The following is a 21,212-nucleotide window of genomic DNA, read 5'->3' as shown; positions in this document are numbered from 1 at the left end:
TAGAAGACGTTACTGTAAAACGAATAAAGAAAAAAACTACAAAACTCTTGATTATACAATAATCAAGGCAGTATCAGTAAACCACAATGATCTTAAAAAGCTGCTTTGGAAAAACAGAGTAAATACAAACACATTAAAAGACATAAGCAGTGAATATACAAGGAAAGAAAGGTTCTATCTTAAATGGAAAAGTAATCTATTACATTCCAGTACACAAACTGTGTTTGAAGAAACCTTTGCATTATTAGCATGTGACAGATGCTCATGATCTTTCTCTACTGTAGTCTAGTAACAGCTATTGACTCAGATAAGTAAGCCGAAATCCATCGACAAGGTAAGAATAAATAAAAAGATGATGTTATTCTTATAGATGCTAAAAAACCATCTAATAGAAGATTTAAATTATGTAAGTTGAAAACGTTTTGACGTAGCTGCTTAGTGTTTATGCACTGAATTACATTAGCCAGCAAAGCTAGTTAACCTCCAGTGAGTTAACATTAGCAAATGCTAATTAGCATTAGCATTGGCTCAGCAGCTAAACAAAGGTAAATTTTTGTCATATATAATTGTATAGTCTAATGTCATAATTGATACAGGGCTCAATGTTAACACAAGTTAGTTTTACCAACAACTGAAATAAACTGAAACCCCAATAAAAACATCTCCTTTAATCCACAAATGAAGATTTATTCTTTGCATAAACAGAAGTAAAGCTTTTTTCATTAAATGTTGTGCTTTTCTGGTGAAATTGAAAGAATGGACACCGCACAAGAAAGCAAAAGCAAAGCTTTGAACAAAGTTGTGGGATAATGGTACAAAACAACTCAAAATAACGCAAATTTTCAAAATAACTTTAACAGCAAAGAGCTCAGACAGCACTTACACCCTTTAAAAACTTAGACAGAACCCTGATAATGTCAGCATGATTACTTGAAACTCCATTTTCAATCACTTGAACAAACTTCTCTGCGATAATGTCTTTGATGGGAAGTTTCCATATTTGCACTGATTTGTTTTTTTAAACAGGTAATTGTGTTTTTGGGAGTGTATTCTTAAAAAAGAAACGATTCTATCTGGTGTTGGGCTAATACAAAGATCAGCACTCTATCCAACTACACCAGGGACACAAACTAATCCTAAAGTACAAAACCAGATTCCACTCTCCAGCAAAATGTGTTATTTGTCTTTTTAGTGGCAGGATGTAATAAAGGTAAGTAAAAGAGAAAAAAAGATCATAACACAATACGTTACAGCCTCTGCTTTCTACGGCTGACTCTGTTAGCCTTCCTGTTAGAGTTTACTGATTTTTTCTTTTAAAGATATGCAACAAGCACCCTTGTGAATTTAGTCACCATCATACCTGTCCAAGAGGCGTGCATAAACGTGGAGGTATTCTCTCCCTCTACTTTTTATGTTCCTACCCAGTTTTATTCAAACGCATAGTCAACAATACAAGCTGGTTTTTAGAAGGGCTTGAGCATGAAAAACAACACAAAAGTGGCAACAGTCTTTCATGAATTGATAAGCATTTGTAAGGACACAGCAGCTCTTTATTGTCTGCTAATGCTGCCTATACGCCGTGCTCTTCTTTCCTGTCATTTAATGCTGGTTAGTTTTTGTGCTTCCATTCAAAGACAGAAAACAAAGAAATCACCTTTGCATAATTATAACACTGGAGCTCTCTTCAATACAATACTCGCACAAGAGCAAATGTAGCTTTGGCATTTGTGGGAGGTCAGGTGGACAGACACTTCATAGAAAACATTTCCACTTTCATTTATCGCATCAATATTCAGTCAAACACACGACGAAGGTGATTAGGCTTTCTAACGTGTACAGTCTTCTTTCTTTCTACCCTTCTAACAGCCCACTCATGCACACAGAACAGCCATGTTCCATATCAGCGAAGGCCATGCAAGGCAGCCCACACAGAGGGTCAGCTCACTCACCCTTAAAATCAGTGCAGAGCGACTGTAATCACACAGAGGGGGAAAGAGCCAAAGACATAAAATCTATATACAAAGAGGTATTTTGCTTTGGATTTTTGGTGATTCATCTGTCTTGCTTAAGACAGAAGTGGTTTCAGGGTATTGCCACCATTATTCTGAAAGAACACTGAAGGGTAAAAAAATTCACCTGAAATTAAACAAATTAAACTTGTTCGATTATTTCTGTTTGTACTGCGAAATTAAAAAATATCATCTTCTTAAGCATATTACGAGAGTTTGCTTCATTAGAATCGACAAAAATAAAATTGTATTTTAAAAAATGCAGTAGAAAAATACACACCGGCATATTTCGTTAACTGTCAGGAAATGAAGACTGCATCATGCTTTCAAGGGACTCAATTATAGTCAAAAACGAGCTGGTAAACAAAGATTTTTTTGTTTTTCCTTGCATTACAATGCCAACACACAAGCATATCATTACAACACCAGTTACAAGCAATTAAATAACAAGATAAACATGGAATTCAACAGGAAAGCCACCTAAATATGTCATCATTTCAACAAATGATTCCCAAAGCTCTAATTCTTTGTCCTTTGTTTAAGTGCTTGCATGTTTCTATTCACTTAAAGCTCTGTGTCACAATTGTTGATTTTCTTCTACTCTTCTTGGTCTTTGTCTGGCATTAATGGCGTGTGTCTGACAAAAAAGCAGAGCTCTTATATTAAGAGGAACACCAACTTGAAGCTAGAAATCCCCCCGTGTATGTGATGAAGAAAAATGACAAGTAACAAAAACAGGACTTTTCACAGGATGCGGAGGCAAAGAAAATGTAAAAGTTATTCATTAGTAGTTACTGCTCTGGACAGCATACGGTCAGACACTGCAGTGCACTTTGGCTACGTTCACACTGCAGGCGAAAGCGCATGAAATCCGATTTTTTTGACCCTATGCGACCCATATCCGATCATGGTATGACAGTGTGAACGGCACAAATCCGATATTTTCAAATCCAATCTGGGTCACTTTCATATGTGGTACTGAATACGATACATATCCGATGTTTTAGAAAGCGACTGCTATTTGAACGGTCAGGTCACATTAAATCCGTCTTTTACGTCACTGACACAAGACAGACGCCAATTATCAGCGCCGGAGAAGCGCCTGAGAAGACATCGCGAACGCTTCCTGGCCATCCAGTGTAGATGTCAGTGAAACTGTTGGGAAGACAACGTTGGAGAAACGTGAACATTTTATTTGTACTGTATAATCTGCAGATTCTGACAGAAATCTGCAACTATCCTTTGAAGCACCGCTCCTCTAAAACAGCAATAAGGATAATTATTAGGTTATTTACATTATTATGTAAATAACAAAATAACTTAAAGCAAAAATTGGGAAACGTAAAGTCCGAAGTCTTTATATTAAGGGCCATCAGTCAAAAGCAGACAAAAAAATCAGATTTGATCAAAAAATCGGAATTGAGCATTAAGACCTGCAGTGTGAACGTAGCCTTTGTGACACTGAGACATGGCTAAATTACACCACTCAGTGACCATCTTTCTCCTAAGCCATTTTATTGCATGGTCCTCTGCTATTCTGTACTTAAATTGAGCTGAAAGTTTGTTTCTCACAGCACTGGCACATCACAAGACATTTAAAGACTATTTTTAGGAGGACAAACAATCCAGCCTCCCGTCTCAGCCGTACAATTTACCAGTTGAGCACACCAGGCTGCTCCTTTTTTTATTTTATGAAATTCCAGTTTGTTTCACCCCATTTCCTTTTACATTCCATGTTTTAATGATCTCTACTTCCAATCATGCTGTTCAATAATGTTGCTCTTTGTTTCATTGAGAGTCCCACTACGCTATTTCAACAGCTTTCTAATTAGCACTTCTGTAAGTGTTTCAAAACAGCCACTGGGCTCAGTACAGAGACACAGACAGGCAAACCTACAGACCGGATTGGCACTACGGCTGAATAAATTTGTATTATTCTGTCTAATGGAGGATTCACAATTTGAATATTTTCATCTTGCACTTCATCAAGAATGCAAAACAAAATAGAATTCCTTATTAAACTGCCCGCCTTTGGGCTATTCAGCGTGCGTTCGGCGATTGGATGCGTATATCAGAGTCCATCTGCTGCTAGTCTTTTAGCGAGGAAGCTTTGACTATTCCCTGTTGATTATCATCATTATTATTATTATTATTACTTCATCAGAGCTCAAACATGGCATTCAGGACAGCCCTAGTGAATACAGATGGTTTTCCTCAAGATGAAAATCACTAGTAATCCTCAAGAACAGAAAGACCAATTTTGATTCCCCCCCCCCCCCCCCCCACTTCTGGAACAAGACCCTTTGAGCAAATTAAACCATGAATTGTTCCCACATGATGTGAAGAGAAGAATATAGAAAAGGACAGGAAAGGCTTGTGATCCAAAGTCTGTGGAGACACAGTGTAATGACATGTTCACGCACGACTTCCAATGGAACTGGGTCCATAAGAAATTGTGATTTCTTATGGAAGCAGTAGGGTGGATTCTTAAGTGTATACAGGTCCTTCTCAAAAAATTAGCATATTGTGATAAAGTTCATTATTTTCTGCAATGTACTGATAAACATTAGACTTTCATATATTTTAGATTCATGATACACAACTGAAGTAGTTCAAGCCTTTCATTGTTTTAATATTGATGATTTTGGCATACAGCTCATGAAAACCCAAAATTCCTATCTCAAAAAATTAGCATATCATGAAAAGGTTCACTAAACGAGCTATTAACCTAACCATCTGAATCAACGAATTAACTCTAAACACCTGCGAAAGATTCCTGAGGCTTTTAAAAACTCCCAGCCTGGTTCATTACTCAAAACCGCAATCGTGGGTAAGACTGCCGACCTGACTGCTGTCCAGAAGGCCATCATTGACACCCTCAAGCAAGAGGGTAAGACACAGAAAGAAATTTCTGAACGAATAGGCTGTTCCCAGAGTGCTGTATCAAGGCACCTCAGTGGGAAGTCTGTGGGAAGGAAAAAGTGTGGCAGAAAACGCTGCACAACGAGAAGAGGTGACCGGACCCTGAGGAAGATTGTGGAGAAGGACCGATTCCAGACCTTGGGGGACCTGCGGAAGCAGTGGACTGAGTCTGGAGTAGAAACATCCAGAGCCACCGTGTACAGGTGTGTGCAGGAAATGGGCTACAGGTGCCGCATTCCCCAGGTCAACTGGCCACTTTTGAACCAGAAACAGCGGCAGAAGCGCCTGACCTGGGCTACAGAGAAGCAGCACTGGACTGTTGCTCAGTGGTCCAAAGTACTTTTTTCAGATGAAAGCAACTTTTGCATGTCATTCGGAAATCAAGGTGCCAGAGTCTGGAGGAAGACTGGGGAGAGGGAAATGCCAAAATGCCTGAAGTCCAGTGTCAAGTACCCACAGTCAGTGATGGTCTGGGGTGCCATGTCAGCTGCTGGTGTTGGTCCACTGTGTTTTATCAAGGGCAGGGTCAATGCAGCTAGCTATCAGGAGATTTTGGAGCACTTCATGCTTCCATCTGCTGAAAAGCTTTATGGAGATGAAGATTTCATTTTTCAGCACGACCTGGCACCTGCTCACAGTGCCAAAACAACTGGTAAATGGTTTACTGACCAGGATATAACAGTATTACTGTGCTCAATTGGCCTGCCAACTCTCCTGACCTGAACCCCATAGAGAATCTGTGGGATATTGTGAAGAGAAAGTTGAGAGACGCAAGACCCAACACTCTGGATGAGCTTAAGGCCGCTATCGAAGCATCCTGGGCCTCCATAACACCTCAGCAGTGCCACAGGCTGATTGCCTCCATGCCACGCCGCATTGAAGCAGTCATTTCTGCAAAAGGATTCCCGACCAAGTATTGAGTGCATAACTGAACATAATTATTTGAAGGTTGACTTTTTTTGTATTCAAAACACTTTTCTTTTATTGGTCGGATGTAATATTTTTTGAGATAGGAATTTTGGGTTTTCATGAGCTGTATGCCAAAATCATCAATATTAAAACAATGAAAGGCTTGAACTACTTCAGTTGTGTGTAATGAATCTAAAATATATGAAAGTCTAATGTTTATCAGTACATTGCAGAAAATAATAAACTTTATCACAATATGCTAATTTTTTAAGAAGGACCTGTAAAAGAATGCTGCTCAGATTATTTCAAATGTTGTTAAACTAACAGGAAACCACTTCATAACACAGATGAATAGTGACCTAAAGCACACTGAAAATAAAGCCAAGGGCTTCTCAAGGCAAACTAACAAAATGTCAAATGGCTGAGACGGTCACCTGCCCTCAGCCTAATTGAGCCTGTACAGATAACTGGAGGCAGAAAGAATCACAAGCTGAAACTAAAGATGGGTTCAGCTTGGAAGTGAATCTACTGGCCTGACTCTTCTCACTTTAGATGCCTGGCAGATCATCTTCAGAGAGAAAACTCTGTATTTTGTCATCTCCTAGGGTTCCAAAGTTCAGATAGACTTGCATCCAAGCATTAAAAATAATCCTTCTTATCTACATTTATGTTAGTCCAGTTACTGGGATACAGAGCGGCTCAAGAGATAGAGTGAGTTGTCTACTATTCTGCAGATCAACGTATCCTTGGGCAAGGTACCGAGCCCCAAGTTGCATCTGATTAGTGTGTGAATGTTGGGTTAAAAGCACTTCTAAAAGGCACTTAATTAAGCTCGTTGTGAGAAAGGCACTTCAAGTGCTGAAATAAAGTAGAACAACACTATAAATGTACCAGTTGATTTACTATTTTACCATATCACCATGCCAAAAATGTAGTAGTGGGTACAGTGGAAATACATAATTCTCAATTCCAAGTTCAAAGTCAAAGCAAGACGATTATCTCATGTACTTAAATATATACTATTTTATTAAAAAGTTGTTTAAAACTCCCTGACATGGTTATGGTTTATTTGAAATCTTAAGATGGACACAAACTGAATTGTTAGTAGGCTACTTGGCAACCATCGTAACATTACTACACAGTTAGCTACATTAATTATCATCTTACTTTAATCATGTACGTATATATGTTCCTCCTTAACAACCCCCGGGCCTTATGTTTGACACCCATGCCTTAGAACATGGTTGATTTCACAACAGCAATGCCAGCTGTCTTAAAAAACCTGATGACATGTATTTCAAGTTAACGATGCAAAGTACCTTCTTACAACAACATGGGTCGGAGATATCACAGCAGCTGGACTAGTAGCACTTGTAGCCCCCTTCCATTCATGAAGAATTTCTGTCCCAGAGCATACACTGCCTACAGACTACAAAAAAAAAGAACAAGAACCCAAACAAAAAAAAGAAGCACTATTGCGTTTTCTGGTGACATCCTCAATATAAACACATCACCAACAAAAGACAAACACCTCTAGCAAATTTTCCATATTGTACTGTCTGAAAAGAAGAATAGCAGCAATAGGAGTGACAAAGAAAACTGATACACTTGCAAAGGTTTCCACATCATTTCTGAAATGTCATGTTGAAAGTACAACAGTGTTCTGTTGGACTGCTGTAGGGGGCTCTCTCATCAGTTACACTTTATTTCAATGTTGTGAGTTTCTGGGTGATATACTTCAGTGTACCTTTTAGTTCGACTCTACAGTTTAAAGTTAAACAGCACAACAAAGACGCAAAGTCACCTAAAACCAAACTTTTCAGCTGCTAGCCACAAATAATCCAGATTTTAGCAGTCCCACTGAGCTGCACTGTGTTCTTCTTCTTACTACTACAAAGATCAACAAAGTCAAACAGTTACTTTACATCCAACAAAACATGCCATCCACTTCATTCGGCGCTGTAACGTTCCCTGTGCATGTTTGAACACTTTAAAACGCTGACATTTCCAGCAAGTCCAGTCAGTACCCAGCACTTGCTACAAGCCCACGGCCAAATCAGTAAGTGCATGTGTGGGTGTACACTTGGTGGAGCATTAAAGCAAAGTGCCCTGAGAGACAGCGCTAGATAAAGAATTTGATAGCAGCACTGTCTGACTACTATTAAAGGGAAAATTAAATGACAAGCACCACCTGAAACAGCCGATAATCATCTACACACCTGTGGGCACCCCACTCTGTATGTTCCAGCTGCGTTCGCTGATCAACAGCTCCGGCACAAAACGAAGCGCACCGCCCATCACCACAGATCAAGCTACATGACATCCATTTCAAGCTACTCACAAACTGACAGAGTCGGGTGAAACTGGTGCTCGCAAAGATACGAGTGTTGTTGCGTATCTATTGTGTGCCGTGAACGGTGTTAACGTGAACAAGGTGTAGGCTTACAGGCATACCTTCCCATTTTAACATCTCATGCAACAAGGAGCATTAAACCAGCGCACTAGTCGATCCAATCAGTAGTTTCTATAGCAGGTATGTCAAACTCATTGTACACTGTGGGCCACATACGGCCCACTTTAACCTCGAGTGGGCTGGACCAGTGATGTCTTCTTTTAAAGGGGTTATCTATTTTTCTGCATAACAAAGAGATGCCGCTCTAGTACATCAAATCTGTATCAAATCTGTCACTTTTGGGGCACAAATTGTAAGAAAAAGATTGCAGTAAAAGTTCTGATATCTCATCAAAAAGACTGTCCTGTAATTGTAACACTTTTTATATTAGTGAAAAAACAGGAACGTTTCTGTTTTTTAACTATTACTAATTACTTTGTTGTACTATAAATGGCCATGGGGGAGGTCTTTATCAGTAGTAAAACTGTAAAACTTGTAAAACTTGCACTTAGAAGCCCAAAAATTTACATCCTCTCTCACATTTTTTAAAGCTGTCCAGTGGGCCGGACTGGAGTCCCCACTGGGTCGATTTTGGCCCCCGGACCTTCTGTTTGAATCCCCTGTTCCAGAGGGTTTGTGAAACAGGAAGGAAAAAACAAGAAACTGTCTCATTTCCCAGCATTAACGGCACATAATTATTCTAAAATGTCCTTTCATCGCTTTGATGCCTAACACATGCTTTGGGCTTTTTCAGCATCACAGTTTGTGAAAACAGTCAAAGTGGCCCATCTTCAAACAGATTACTTCAATTTAGCTTCGGCGACTTTAAACAAGACACCGAATCCTCAACAGCACTTCTGTGGCTGACACTAACCGCTTCAATTGTCCCAGGAGGCAGGCTCAGAGAAATCATTTCACATTGCGGATTAATCACAAGTGTCACAAGTGCTATATTACTGTGATGTCCGTAATGTGAAATGGCATGCTTCATCACTGTTTTTGTCAGCTACTGTCCTTTAAATCTCACCTTCAATCAATCCCAATGTAAAGAGCTAGCAGACGGCAAATTGCTTCCCTGGGTTTGTCTGGGCGAACCCTTCTACTGCTTTCATCTGTCGGTTTAGGTGTTTCCAATTCTCCTGTTACAATCTGAAAGTCGCTGTACGCAAGGTTCTATACACGGGAAAGTATAAAAGATAATGGAAAACATAAAGGTCAGAGTACCAGAGTAGGACGATTTTTACTCGTCAGACGAGGAATGACAAGAGAAAAATGTGTTTACTGTGACACCTGTCATCATAAATGAGAAGGCTTAAAAACACAAACAGGACCACTCGGGTAATGTAGCAGTGGGACATTGCTTCAACTTGGCGTGTCTGTGTGACAGAGAGATTGAGGGATTAGGGGGACAAACGCGCTCTGCCTGGCCTCCTTACCGGCAGTGACTGCGTGATTTATGCCACAGAGAGGAGAGGGGTTGAAGCCCAGGGCCTGCCAGCAAACAGAGAGGTGCTCCCACACTCGTGTATTACCATTACAATGACAGCGTGATTACCAGTCACATTACAGGAGCTATAATCGTAAACGCTAAAACTTTGCTGAGGTTTGAGACAGCGTAAAATTTTGCCCGTGCCTACTGTAACGGCTGCATTCGGCTACAACACAGGCTCTTTGGGGGAAATTAAAAACAGGGCATGTCTAACCCATCTCAAATACTTTGTTTTCCATATCTGGTCTGAGATAAGCTGTGTTTGTGTGTGGGTGTGTGTGCGAGACAGGTGGCTCAAACCATGCACAGCACGGTTCACTGGCCCATCAAATGGCTGCCAGGAGAGCTTCTTAGAAAACATGCAAACTCACATATTGTTAGCAGACAAGCATAAATACACACGAGTGCGCACTTCTCCTTTTCTTTGAGCCTTTCATTCTCTCTCTCAAACACGCTCTTTGAGTTTTCACACCTTGTTCTGGATGCTAGTTCTACGCAGTCACACTGCACTGACACTGCTGAAATTCCTTTGGTTTAACAAGTTTCCTCCTTCAGTTCGTGTTTACGCTTTTTTTTCTTTCCCCTCTACATCCAGCCTTTCCACTCCATCTACTTAAAATCCTCGCCTTGCTTTTTCTTTTTTGGTGCTGGACAAAACTTCAGCCCCAGTCAAAATTCCATGCCAGATTAATGTTACCCTTTAGGGAAAAACAACCAAAAAAAGGAGAATCTCAAATTTAATTTCTCAATATATCCTCTTCCCCCATTCCCCTCCACATTTGTAAGACAAAAAAATAATAAGAGTTCACTCTATGTCTTCATTATTCCCTTTCTTACCATTTTGCATTTTTTTTGCCTTCTTTGGATGCTTTTTTACTTCCAGTTGAGTAGAGACAGCTGATGCAGGGAAGCAGCGCAGCAGGCTCAGGGATTCAAGCCCATCATCAACCTCAGCCGCCGCAGGCACGTGATCAAAGAGGTGCACAGTGCACTGGCTGCCAAACTCTTAATGTGGAAGTGCAGCACACAAATGGAAGTTGTTGAGAATTTTTTTTTGTGCTCCTCAATAGATGAGCGTGTGTAAATAGCTGCGTTCTCCATCCATTCTCTTCTCTGCTCATCCAATTCAGTTCTGTGGCACAGCCAGTTCCAGCTGACTTGGGTTTGGGTGAGATCTCTACCTTACCTTTATTTTACCGGCAAGTCCCAATGAGATCACAGTTTTATTTACAAGAAAAGACATCAAGTCAAAACATCCCAAAAATGCTACAAATAAAACATGAAATCGACAACATAAAACACAATATAAAAAACACCCATAACTTAATTTTTAAAAAACAGAGTGGCTTCTCAAAAGAAACACCTACAAGTCTCCTTCACTGCACATCTGCTTTTAATTTTGCTAATTTTAATAATTCCATGTCCAAGGAGTGTAGTAAGAAAATGCAGATTTCCCAGATCTGTCCGAACTCTAGGTACATAAAAAAAAACAACCATTTTGAGAGGCATAGCTTGTATAGCTGGGACAGAGAAGGGTACAGAGGTAAACTGGACATTTACCTAGAACGGATTTAAAGAACAAAAATTTCCATGATCCATGAAGCAGGATGTATCTGCGGCCAAGTGTGCCAGAAAATCCATTGGTTCAGAGTGAAATGTCAGGACAAGGAGAGACTATTATTAGTACCATCTAAGCAAGAAGCCTACAAAGCCTTTTCTTAACATTAATATCATATTAAAGTTGGCCAAAGTTGAAACTAAAGTTTGTGCACATACGCTGAGAAAACAGCTCAGGCCTCAGCTCAGCTCTAAATGCTTGGTTTGATCTACTTTTGGATGCATGTAAGTTCAAAGAGAGGGGATATCTTAAAGCCCCACCCACTTGCTGTTCACAGCATCTGTTTGTGAGAGGCAGCCAATCGGGGGGGGGGGGGGGGGGGGGAACAGAAGCCTTCAAGGGAGAGGAGTTAAAGTGGCTGATTTCAGTGGGTGAGCTAAAGAGTCACACACGATAAGCATTCAGCGCCACTGCACCAGATCGCCTGAAAGAAACAGATTCCTTTAATACCTCGAATCACCTATTAAGCCTTAATGTGCTGCAATGAAAAGGTACTGTCCTTTTATTTCACGTGCAACTTGGGGGTTTTCCATGTCGCTTTCATGTTACTTTTATGTCTTCGTTACACAATCAAACAGAATGAGTCTGAATCAAAATGTCTGATTTGAAGTAAAACTAATTCGTAGGGAAAAGTTTAGCTAATGTCCTTGTTTAAGCGTTGAAATCCTCGGTTAATGAACAAGAGACAAATCCTGTGCTTAAGAATGTTATGTTTGAACTGGTGTTTTGTTCATTTAATGCCATTTTTGTCACCTTAAAGGTGTTAATGCATATTTATCAACCAAATACACAGGTTCAAGCATTCTTGTTATTACCGACTGAAGCTGCGTTTCGAGGACAGAACGACGATATTTAGCCGTCTGCCTCTGTCCATTTCTTCACTTCACTTTTTCTTCCTTGAAAAGCTGACTAATTTGATCTCAGCCAGCGCAGAACCAGTGGGCTGAAGGAAGCAGGTGGCTTGCCCCGAGACAGGACAGATTCTGCTGTCAGCCAGGGTGACCCCGCTTCCCTCCCCCTTTTCACACCCACCCGTCTCTGCTTGTCTCCGGCCCTGAAGCGACAGGGCTCAAATTTTGAGGTTATTTTTCCCCTCACCGAGCCCGCAGCCACTCCCACTCAACACAGCAACAGACTCCTGCCGTCACAGGGTGAAACCGTCATTTAAAAACATCCATTATTTTTGTTTGAGTTGGTTCGTGTGGCGTTTCCCCACTTGAGATACTATAAATTAAAATGTGCTGAAGCGCCTACACAATGGTGACGAAGTATTAGAGCTTCAGCTGTAACCAGTCTACACTTCTAAGACGTCCACAATCAGGCTTTGAGTTATGGTGCTTAAAACCCATCATCGTCACGGCAACATAAGCAAAGCAACTGCAGAGAAATGTGAATGCTTGCCGAGAAGCTCTTAGACATAAAAAGCTAAATGGCCTCTTGTACTGGGCTCCAGCAGAAGCACTCTGCACACCAACAGGCTGGATGTACAGCAGTGCACACTTAAAAAAAAAATCATTGCCAATCTTAATTAATCATAACAAGGATCCACAACCTGGGTTTTGTTGTGTTTCCAGCTTGGAAAATTCCATTAGTGAAACAGTCTGAAACACAGTTTAAATATTAACGTTGTAATAGATTTATTTTTGAATTGCCGTAAGGCGATGCAATCCCTTTGAAGGAGCGATATTCACCTGTAGCTGATGCACCCAGTGGCTGCTAAAGAATCTGTGAGAGTATCCACCCAGTACTTTTGACTCCAGCGTGACTTTGCATCAGTTTAATAGACACAGAACAACCAGGGGCGATTACATCTCCAGACTGAATAGAAGACTAAATAGTGCCAGACTTGCATAGAAAAGAACACAGGAATTTGAAATGTGCAAATTCCTTCAAAACTGTATAATTACATCCTTTATATAACAGAATCAGTCTGTCAGGTGGACTTCATTAATCAGTGGATTTTCCTTTCATGAAGGCATGATTATGTTTTGTTTTTTTTGCTGTTTGTTACAGTATAATTGCAGACATGGTGACAGATCTCATTGTTCCCTGTGGCAAGATTAAGCCTCTGGAAAGTGATTTATGGGAATAAAGCAGGGATGGATGACTTCAAGCTGTTAATGCACAGAACAAAATGAGACCCATCAGCTCAAGTATTCTTCACTTCCTGCACTCTAGTTGTCACTTGCTGGATTTAATGCGTGGTTTCTCTTCTTTTGGGTGACAGATGTGGAACCCAGCGAGCTTTACAGTCGTCATCACAAGGCCTGTGACCTTCGCAGCGAGGTCAAAGTTCATTACATCAGCAAATCTCGCTCCAAAGGCTCAATCAAGTTGCAGAGGTTTGTATTAATGCGCAGCATCCAGAAGTTTAGTTAAGAGCCTCCGGGACAATGTCAACTGTCACACTTACAAACACACACATTTAACACACTACCGTGGCAGCAGTTGTGAACAGCAGGGCTCCTGTGAAGTCCAAACACATGTTAACCAGTGCTGAGGGTTAAGATCGTTTTAGAAGTCTGGGAAATTATAGTCACAGTTCAACCAAGGTAGCCACTTTGCCTCGGGACTCCTCAAACACACTCATTATTTCCCTTTAGCCTTTTATCCAATTAGTCTGCCATCCATTATTCCCGCACTCATCCAGTCAATGCATTTCCGTCCAAGTTACTTTGAAACCTTTTATCCAGTCAGCACGATCCCGCTTTTGTTGTTTACTCTCAAACATTTCAGAAAGAAATACCGTAAAAAAGAATCCCCTTTTTAACTTTCAGCTGAAATATGCTATGACATAAAAATAACCGTGCCGTTATCAGTTTACAAAGTGCTTTGATGAACAGTTTTTTACTGTTTGTTTTTTAAAATCAGCCCTCTCAAACCATCAGTTACAGCACGAGCCTTTTTCCTCTCCACCATCTTTTGGACCCGAGCTCGCTCAGCGTCAGATCTCCTGCCAACTCTATTATCTCACCTACATAATGTCACCTTCATACCCGACTCCCAGCCAAACTGTGCCGTAAAACATGCAAAAAACAAAGCTGTAGCATCGTGACAGTGCGCTGGTTGTACGAAAAGTCTAACAGGTGTGTCTTCAGATAACTGTGACACGAACATGTGCAAAACTTCAAGGTGACTAATGCCAGCATAAACAGCTAATCACAACAGCGCGTTTGCACACTGGCTCGATAAAGGCCGCCCACTGTCAGGAGTGGCAGATTTCATGAACATCTGCTCATGACACAGACACACACACACCACAGCATGCAAAGTAAGGCGAGAAGGTGGGTGGAAAGAGCAGCTCAGATGCATGCTGCTTTGTCACATTTACATGTATTTGTGTTTACCTGTACATATGCAAAACACACAAACACACACACTTTCATGGTGTTCAACGAACATATCAACACACGCACGCACGCACACACCTTGTAAAAAAGTTTTGTGTTCCTTTTTAAGCTGATTAATTCAAGAACCTGGCAGAAGACCTTGGAAGTTAACTTCCTCTGTGCAAATAAAACCACACTGCCCCCGTTTATTTTACACTGTTGTGCCTCTGAAAATCATTTTAGACTTGCTGCTTGGAATTATTAAAAGTTGCGTCAACTTCCGGCTGTACTTCCAGCTACTTCCAACTAATTGCAGGTTGAGACTACACAGCATCTGATACAAAATAGTAGCCCTGTCAGATTACGTGTTCATAGTCAAATCTTTGCCGTTGCTTCCCCGTCTTTTACGGCCTACATGATGTCAGTGGGAAGTCGAACGGGGTAGATTTCTGCACACGAGATTGTAAATGAACAATGACACATGTGTGATGTTGGCTGTTATGTGCTTAGAAAGGCCGACGAATAGGAAGAGGAAAGCAACTCTGGGACTATATTAGGATTGCACAACGCAGACGCTATGAATTTTAAATACTTGAGTTGGGCTATCATGCATACTATAATCTGAAACTGGCATTATTCATCTGCATGACTGGCATCTTATTCACATAACCCTCGCAGTCCAATATTAGCAAATCCCTTTTACGGAACCTTTTAGCTCCCTTTATTCCCATTTCCTGGAAGCAACAATGTACTAAACATTGAGGTTTTTCAGGTTAAAATGCCACAGCTAGCAGGTTATATCTGCTGTGACGAATGTTTTAAGGGGTAAAATGAAACTTGGGTGTTGTGTGGTAAATGTTTTGACTTTGAGCTCATTTTCAGCTGCATTCCTACAAAGATCATTTGTAAGGAAAAGGCTGCATCACTGTGTAACACCACTGTGCAAGTCACAGCTAACTGTGCATGTGGCGCCAACAATTAGTTTATCAACTTAATAGTGCTTAATGGAGAAATCGGGGTGTGTGGATCAAGTGGCTCATAAAAAAATAATGTGTTTTTAAATCTGGACAAAACGAATGACTTTCAGAGCGTTTGTCAGTGTCTGGAAGTCAGAGCACTTCTTCGTTTTTTTAATCTTACCCAGACCCAAGCGTGATGTTTTTCAGAGACTGCATGTCTGGACGGGTTCCAAAAGGTGGAAATCTGTCCTGGAAGAGGCATGTTTATAGCCGCAGGGTCGAGGCACATCATCAATTCAACGTCCTCTTAGGACCACTAATTGAATTTATTTTGACACTTGTGCCATTTGGAGTGCATGTGAGCCACCTCTCCAGGACAGGAATGGCGCGGGAATGAGGTGGAACAAACTAAAACTGTCAAACATGACATGTTTGAACAATAGAATACGTCTATATGTGGATTACACCGACAGGAGAGCAAACCATTACAACAAGACACAGAACTACTTATGTAGGTAGAGTACTGTGGAAATGTCTCGAGCTACAAGCCTGGAGAACTATTTAAAACCCGTTTCTGTTCGAGTTTTATGAACCTGCTCTGCCATCATTAGTTTACCAAAATTTAAGTTTCAGTCAATAAAAAGCGAGAGTATGTAAACATGCTCTCTGGGTTTCAAACAGCATATCACAAACACAGGCTTAAGAATCAGTGAATTCAATGTTTTTCAGATCCCCCCCCCCCCCACACACACACACTACTACTAAGATTTTTAAGCCACTACTGTTAATTATTCACACATATAAAAACAGCCTGAAAGAGACATCTGCATTTTTAGCTCTAAAAGAATAAAAAATAAGAACAAGAAACTACATAATCTTAATGGCCTTGCAGCATTCACCTTCCAGCTGTGTATTCAGCGCAGCTAGCACACAGCCACTAGTAGTACTACTATTGGTGCTAGTAGTCCCCTCCACCAACACTACCACCACTGAATATCAAAATGTCTATTTTTCTGTATTTGTAATCAGATTTATTCACCGACAGCCCTGAACAGACACAGCACCCCTAATCAGCCCACGCAGCCTTTCCACTGTGGTGTAGAATCCACCAGGCTCACAAAGTTACATAATAACTGAGTGACTTCAACTGCAACTTAACAACAGAGAAGCCAGATGATTGCCGAGTTTCTATTTGTTGTGAATGTTATGCCGTTTGTGATGCTTGTGCGAGCAGTGGTCTCCTGTTGTTCATCTTTTCCCCAAGCGGGCTCTGTGTCTGCTCCAGGCCGTTAACATGGACACTGCAACAAGGTGGCATCAAGTACAAGTGAGGTAAGCAGAGTGGCACTTTGCGAAATCTGTAGATAGCTGCAGATAAATGTTAATATCATATACACATCAAAGACAACCTGAAGGGTCATCAGGATGCCACCCCAAAACTGCAGCGCATCTAACATCGTCCAAAAAACAATGACCTCAAGATGAGATCTCAACCGAGCCCTGGCTTTTAATATATTAGTATACAATATATACACTGGACGCTTAACCTGCTTAAATTAAAAAGTGCAGTTAGACTCCCACCCAAGGAAGGAGATGACTGAAACCTACAATCCTACAATAACTGCCTTTTTTCTGCCTTTCCTTCTTTTTTTTTCTTTTTCTTAACACACAGCACTTGCTGTGCTCTGAAACCAACAAACTTGTTAGATTATTTACACAGCAGTCGAGGCGCAACATTATTATCTGTCTCTCGGTCCGCTAAGTTAATATAAGACCAATTTTCATGCCCTTTTAGCTCTGGTATGTACCAACACCTCAGGGAAATATCTGGCTCTTTAGCTGCTCGCAGAGTGTCCGCTAGCTCGATCCTTGCTCCGGCTCTTTAGCGCTGAGCAGGTATTCTACAGTTGTTGGGTTTTTTTGGGGGGGGGGGGGGGTGAACAGCTGCATAACAAGAGTGATTTTAAAAGGATTAAAAAAAATGCAAAAAAGAAAAACAATGAATTGAAAACTGAACACAGCACCATAAAGCTGATGGGAGCTGTGGCTTTCTGTGACAATTCTCCCCAAGTTCATTACCGCAAACACACTGTACCCTTCCTCTGTTCCTCCCCCTTTCCCTTCCCCCACTCCTCCCCTAAAATGAGGACTGTCAGCGGGGCCATATATCTGACACAGTGTACTGTGGACACACACATACACACACACACATGCGGCCTGCGATCGAGTGTTCAGTAATGGGGCAGCGGGAATGAGGGGAATGGGGAGATGGAGACGGCTGGGTGCTGCTGGGTCTATCAGTCGGGTTATATAAGACTGTAATGAGGACTTTCCTTTGCCATAAATCTATAACCTCACTGAAGATAAAATACAGTAAACACCAGCAGAGTATCACCGCATCTCCGTACAGGACCGAACAAGAACAGCTGCAGGTTTTTTATGTCTTGCGCACTAACAAGATGTCTCCGTTTCAGTGCTCGTGGGAGTCAGATTGTTTATTGACTGATTAGTCTTGATTAAGATGTTAATGAACTGCTTAATAAATTAAATCAGAAAATTGGGGGGAAGGGGGGGCTCCAGGTGGTGTCTTGGAATCGCATTTTAGTCCAACCAACTGTTGAACAGGGGAGTCCAAACAAATGAGAAAGACACAGAAAGTTCACGTTTAAGAAGCTGACACAAGATTTATGTTGGATCGACCCAGAGGCTGCTCCACACAACGCGATACTCGCCATAATGGGGACAGTATTTATGAGTGCTGTGATGTCATTTGAAACACTTTGGGGGGTTTTTCCTCTTCTATGCTGCTCATTTCTGAAAATCTAAAGGCCGAGCTCGCGTCAGTCCAACTACATCACCACCACCTCCACCAGTGGAAACTCACACCGTGTCATGTCTCAGTAAGAGACACTCCAGCAGTGCTCCTTTAAATGGACAGATTTATGTGGCACATTCAGCAGCGCAGGACTTCACGCCACTGAGCTCCCGCCCCCCCCCCCCCCAGCACATCACGCTCCATCTGACACGCCGACAATGTGGGGGGAAAAAACACACACACACACACACATATACACACAAACACAGAACTTCCAGTTCTGCTGCTTCACCTGATCCAAATGACCCCCCACCACCACCGCTCTCAATCTTACCTCCACTTCTCATTTCTCACACACACCATGCATTCTCACCCTTTCTCCCCCCTCTTCTTCCACGCGCAGCGCGCAAACACCCGGCCGAGGTACTGGCTCTCTTTGGCTGAGAGCCTCTCAAAGAATGTGTGGCGGTACGAGCCTGAAGGAATACACACCATCAGCGCCCTCGACACGCTGCCTCATAAAGGCTCGCGGGCTGACACAAGTGATGGATCACACTTAGCAGGAGAAATTAAAAAAAGAAAACACTCTGTGGTCCTCGGTGAACATGCAAAATTTAAATGATGTGCTTTCTGTCTTTGGGAAATTGGAGGAAACTGTTTAGAACACGCAGAAGTCAGAAATCCACACCTGTCGTGGCCACAGTAGAGTACAGTATTTGTACAATATTACAACAGTACAACTTGCTGTCGATTGCCAGTCTGTAGATCTGATGTTAAACTTTACGCAGCACAAAGCAAAAACACGCAGAGAGTATAAAGCTAGAAGCAGAAAAGGCCGCATGCATTTCATGATTTAATCAGAGTGTCTGCAGACGACAGACTGCATTTTGCAGCGTCTCCTCCTGCTGAAAAACACTCCACTTTGCATCCTCCTGGCTACTTTTCCAGGAGCTCACCTGTTACACGTGTCTGACTGCACACAAGTCAAATCAGGCACACCGTTTCACTTATAGCAGCAGCCAAATGATGCACTTCCAGCTACAGTGAGGTGAGACCCATGGGAAACGCAAGTCACACAGCAAAAAGAGGAACTTCGAAGTGACTCTGCCCGTGGACCCCCCCCCCCCCATCAGATTGTGACATCATGTTGGAAAAAACACGCAGATTAGATAAGTAAGCCACATACAATGATAAGTTTACCACGAGCTATTCGGATACACTTTGAAAGTTCCTTGCAAAGTTTATATCTGATCAGGGGGTGATGTGGTCAAAGTCATGACCTGAGACCGCGATCACACTCGCAGGTGTCAGAACTAAGCAGTGAAATGAAGGTTTAAAGGCTTAAAGCAGGAGTCCGTGCGAGCGTGCGTAAAATGTTGGGGGGCTGAGAGAAAAAGAGCTCCACCCTGTTATTTTTGCCTCAGTTTCTCCACCGTAAACTGACATGTATACCTGGTTGGTGGTGTCAGGCGGCAGGTTCTTAATGAGGATTTTCCTCCTGTTGCTCAGCTCCTTGCGAGTTTTGGCCAGCCTCCTCTCGATTTCCTCGGGCTCCAGGTCCGGCAGGTCACGGAGGCTAATCCCGGAGTCCGGGGGTTGCGCTGCCGCCGCCTCCTCGTCCTCGTGCTGCCGGCTCTCGGGGCTGTCCATCTCCGGGGAAAGTGCGCTATCCCGGGCTAGAGAAGAGTGAACGCTCGGCGGCTGGATGGATGAGGCTGCCGCCATCTTGGGAAAAGTGTGAGGAAAGCGAGAGAGAGAAAGAGAGAGAGAGCAGGTGGGAGGTGTGTGTGTCGGTGGAAGAGAGAAAGATTTTTTTTTTTTAAAAAGAGAGAGAGAGAAGAAAAAAGACCGACAGCCAACAACACACAACAATACTGCCAAATTGCTCTGAACTGTTTCTTTTAAATCTTCGCTTCGCGTCTGTATTTGGCGTCAGTTTGTATTCTGTTTCTACTCCGACCGATGCTGAGCCGTGATAAAGAGCGACAACACAGCAGAGCTACAAGGTTTATATTAACGTTACATTAAACATAGCATTTGTTTAAAACGGGGCGTTTAAGACTCGCTGTCATCTGATGAATGAAACTTGTATATGGACACTTTGACGCACACATGGTTCCCAGCATGTCGGGCTGCACTCCGGACTCCTGGCGACCCCAACTGTCTGTTAACTGCATTGGAGCCAATCATCATTGGTCAGTGCGAATTAGTGCGCTTTTGAATTGGCTTGCCAAGGAGCTACGTGTCGTGTGGCACCAACCTGATCCTCCAAACAGCATATGTTTCCGTATTTTTAGGAGGGAATTAAATTATTATTATTTTCATCATCATCATTATTATTATTATTATTATTATTGTTATTGATCACATGTTGAACCTGCAGAATGCTCTGTCGTCTTCACCCTGCACCAAAGTGCTGTATGTGCGCACATTTCTTATTTCGGTGCGGCGGCCCAATTACAGCATTTCTTCTTTTGGTGAAGGAGAGAATTGGAGAAGATCCGCCAGAGCTTTCCTGTTCCCCATGTGCATAATGTTACCATGAATGGCTGTGTGCCTTCCCTCCTTTCTACCCAAGTGATCCAGTGAATGCCAGCCCAGCCTGCACGCCTGCCTGCCCACCGTGGGTGGAAAGCTGCTCCTGGCAAACACAAGGGGAGCAGAGCTCCCTGCCGAGTCCTCACAATGCCCGTGTAGCTTCCGCAGGCAGAATGAGTCGCTGAAAGACACACACTGTATGCTCACACTCATAAAGATGCACTTACATTCA

General features: G+C 42.1%; 1 protein-coding gene across 2 annotated transcripts in view; it reads right to left on the bottom strand.

The window, feature by feature from the left end:
* The window catches only part of raver2 (ribonucleoprotein, PTB-binding 2), a 97,160-nt gene extending 76,451 nt beyond the window's left edge, over positions 1 to 20,709 (bottom strand). Inside the window, exon 1 of one of the 2 annotated variants that reach the window (XM_013275818.3) lies at positions 19,895 to 20,709. In XM_013275818.3, coding sequence (XP_013131272.1) covers positions 19,895 to 20,167 — 273 coding nt within the window. In that variant the 5' untranslated portion in view covers positions 20,168 to 20,709. The remainder of the gene's footprint in view (positions 1 to 19,894) is intronic. The other variant, XM_013275819.3, reaches the window with a different exon arrangement.
* Between the last annotated feature and the right edge of the window lie 503 nt (positions 20,710 to 21,212).

The sequence above is a fragment of the Oreochromis niloticus genome, linkage group LG17 (assembly GCF_001858045.2).
Source record: "Oreochromis niloticus isolate F11D_XX linkage group LG17, O_niloticus_UMD_NMBU, whole genome shotgun sequence".
NCBI classification, from domain to species: domain Eukaryota; kingdom Metazoa; phylum Chordata; class Actinopteri; order Cichliformes; family Cichlidae; genus Oreochromis; species Oreochromis niloticus.
The sequence above is the reverse complement of the archived record's forward strand: the minus strand, read 5'-3'. Positions and strand labels throughout refer to the sequence as shown.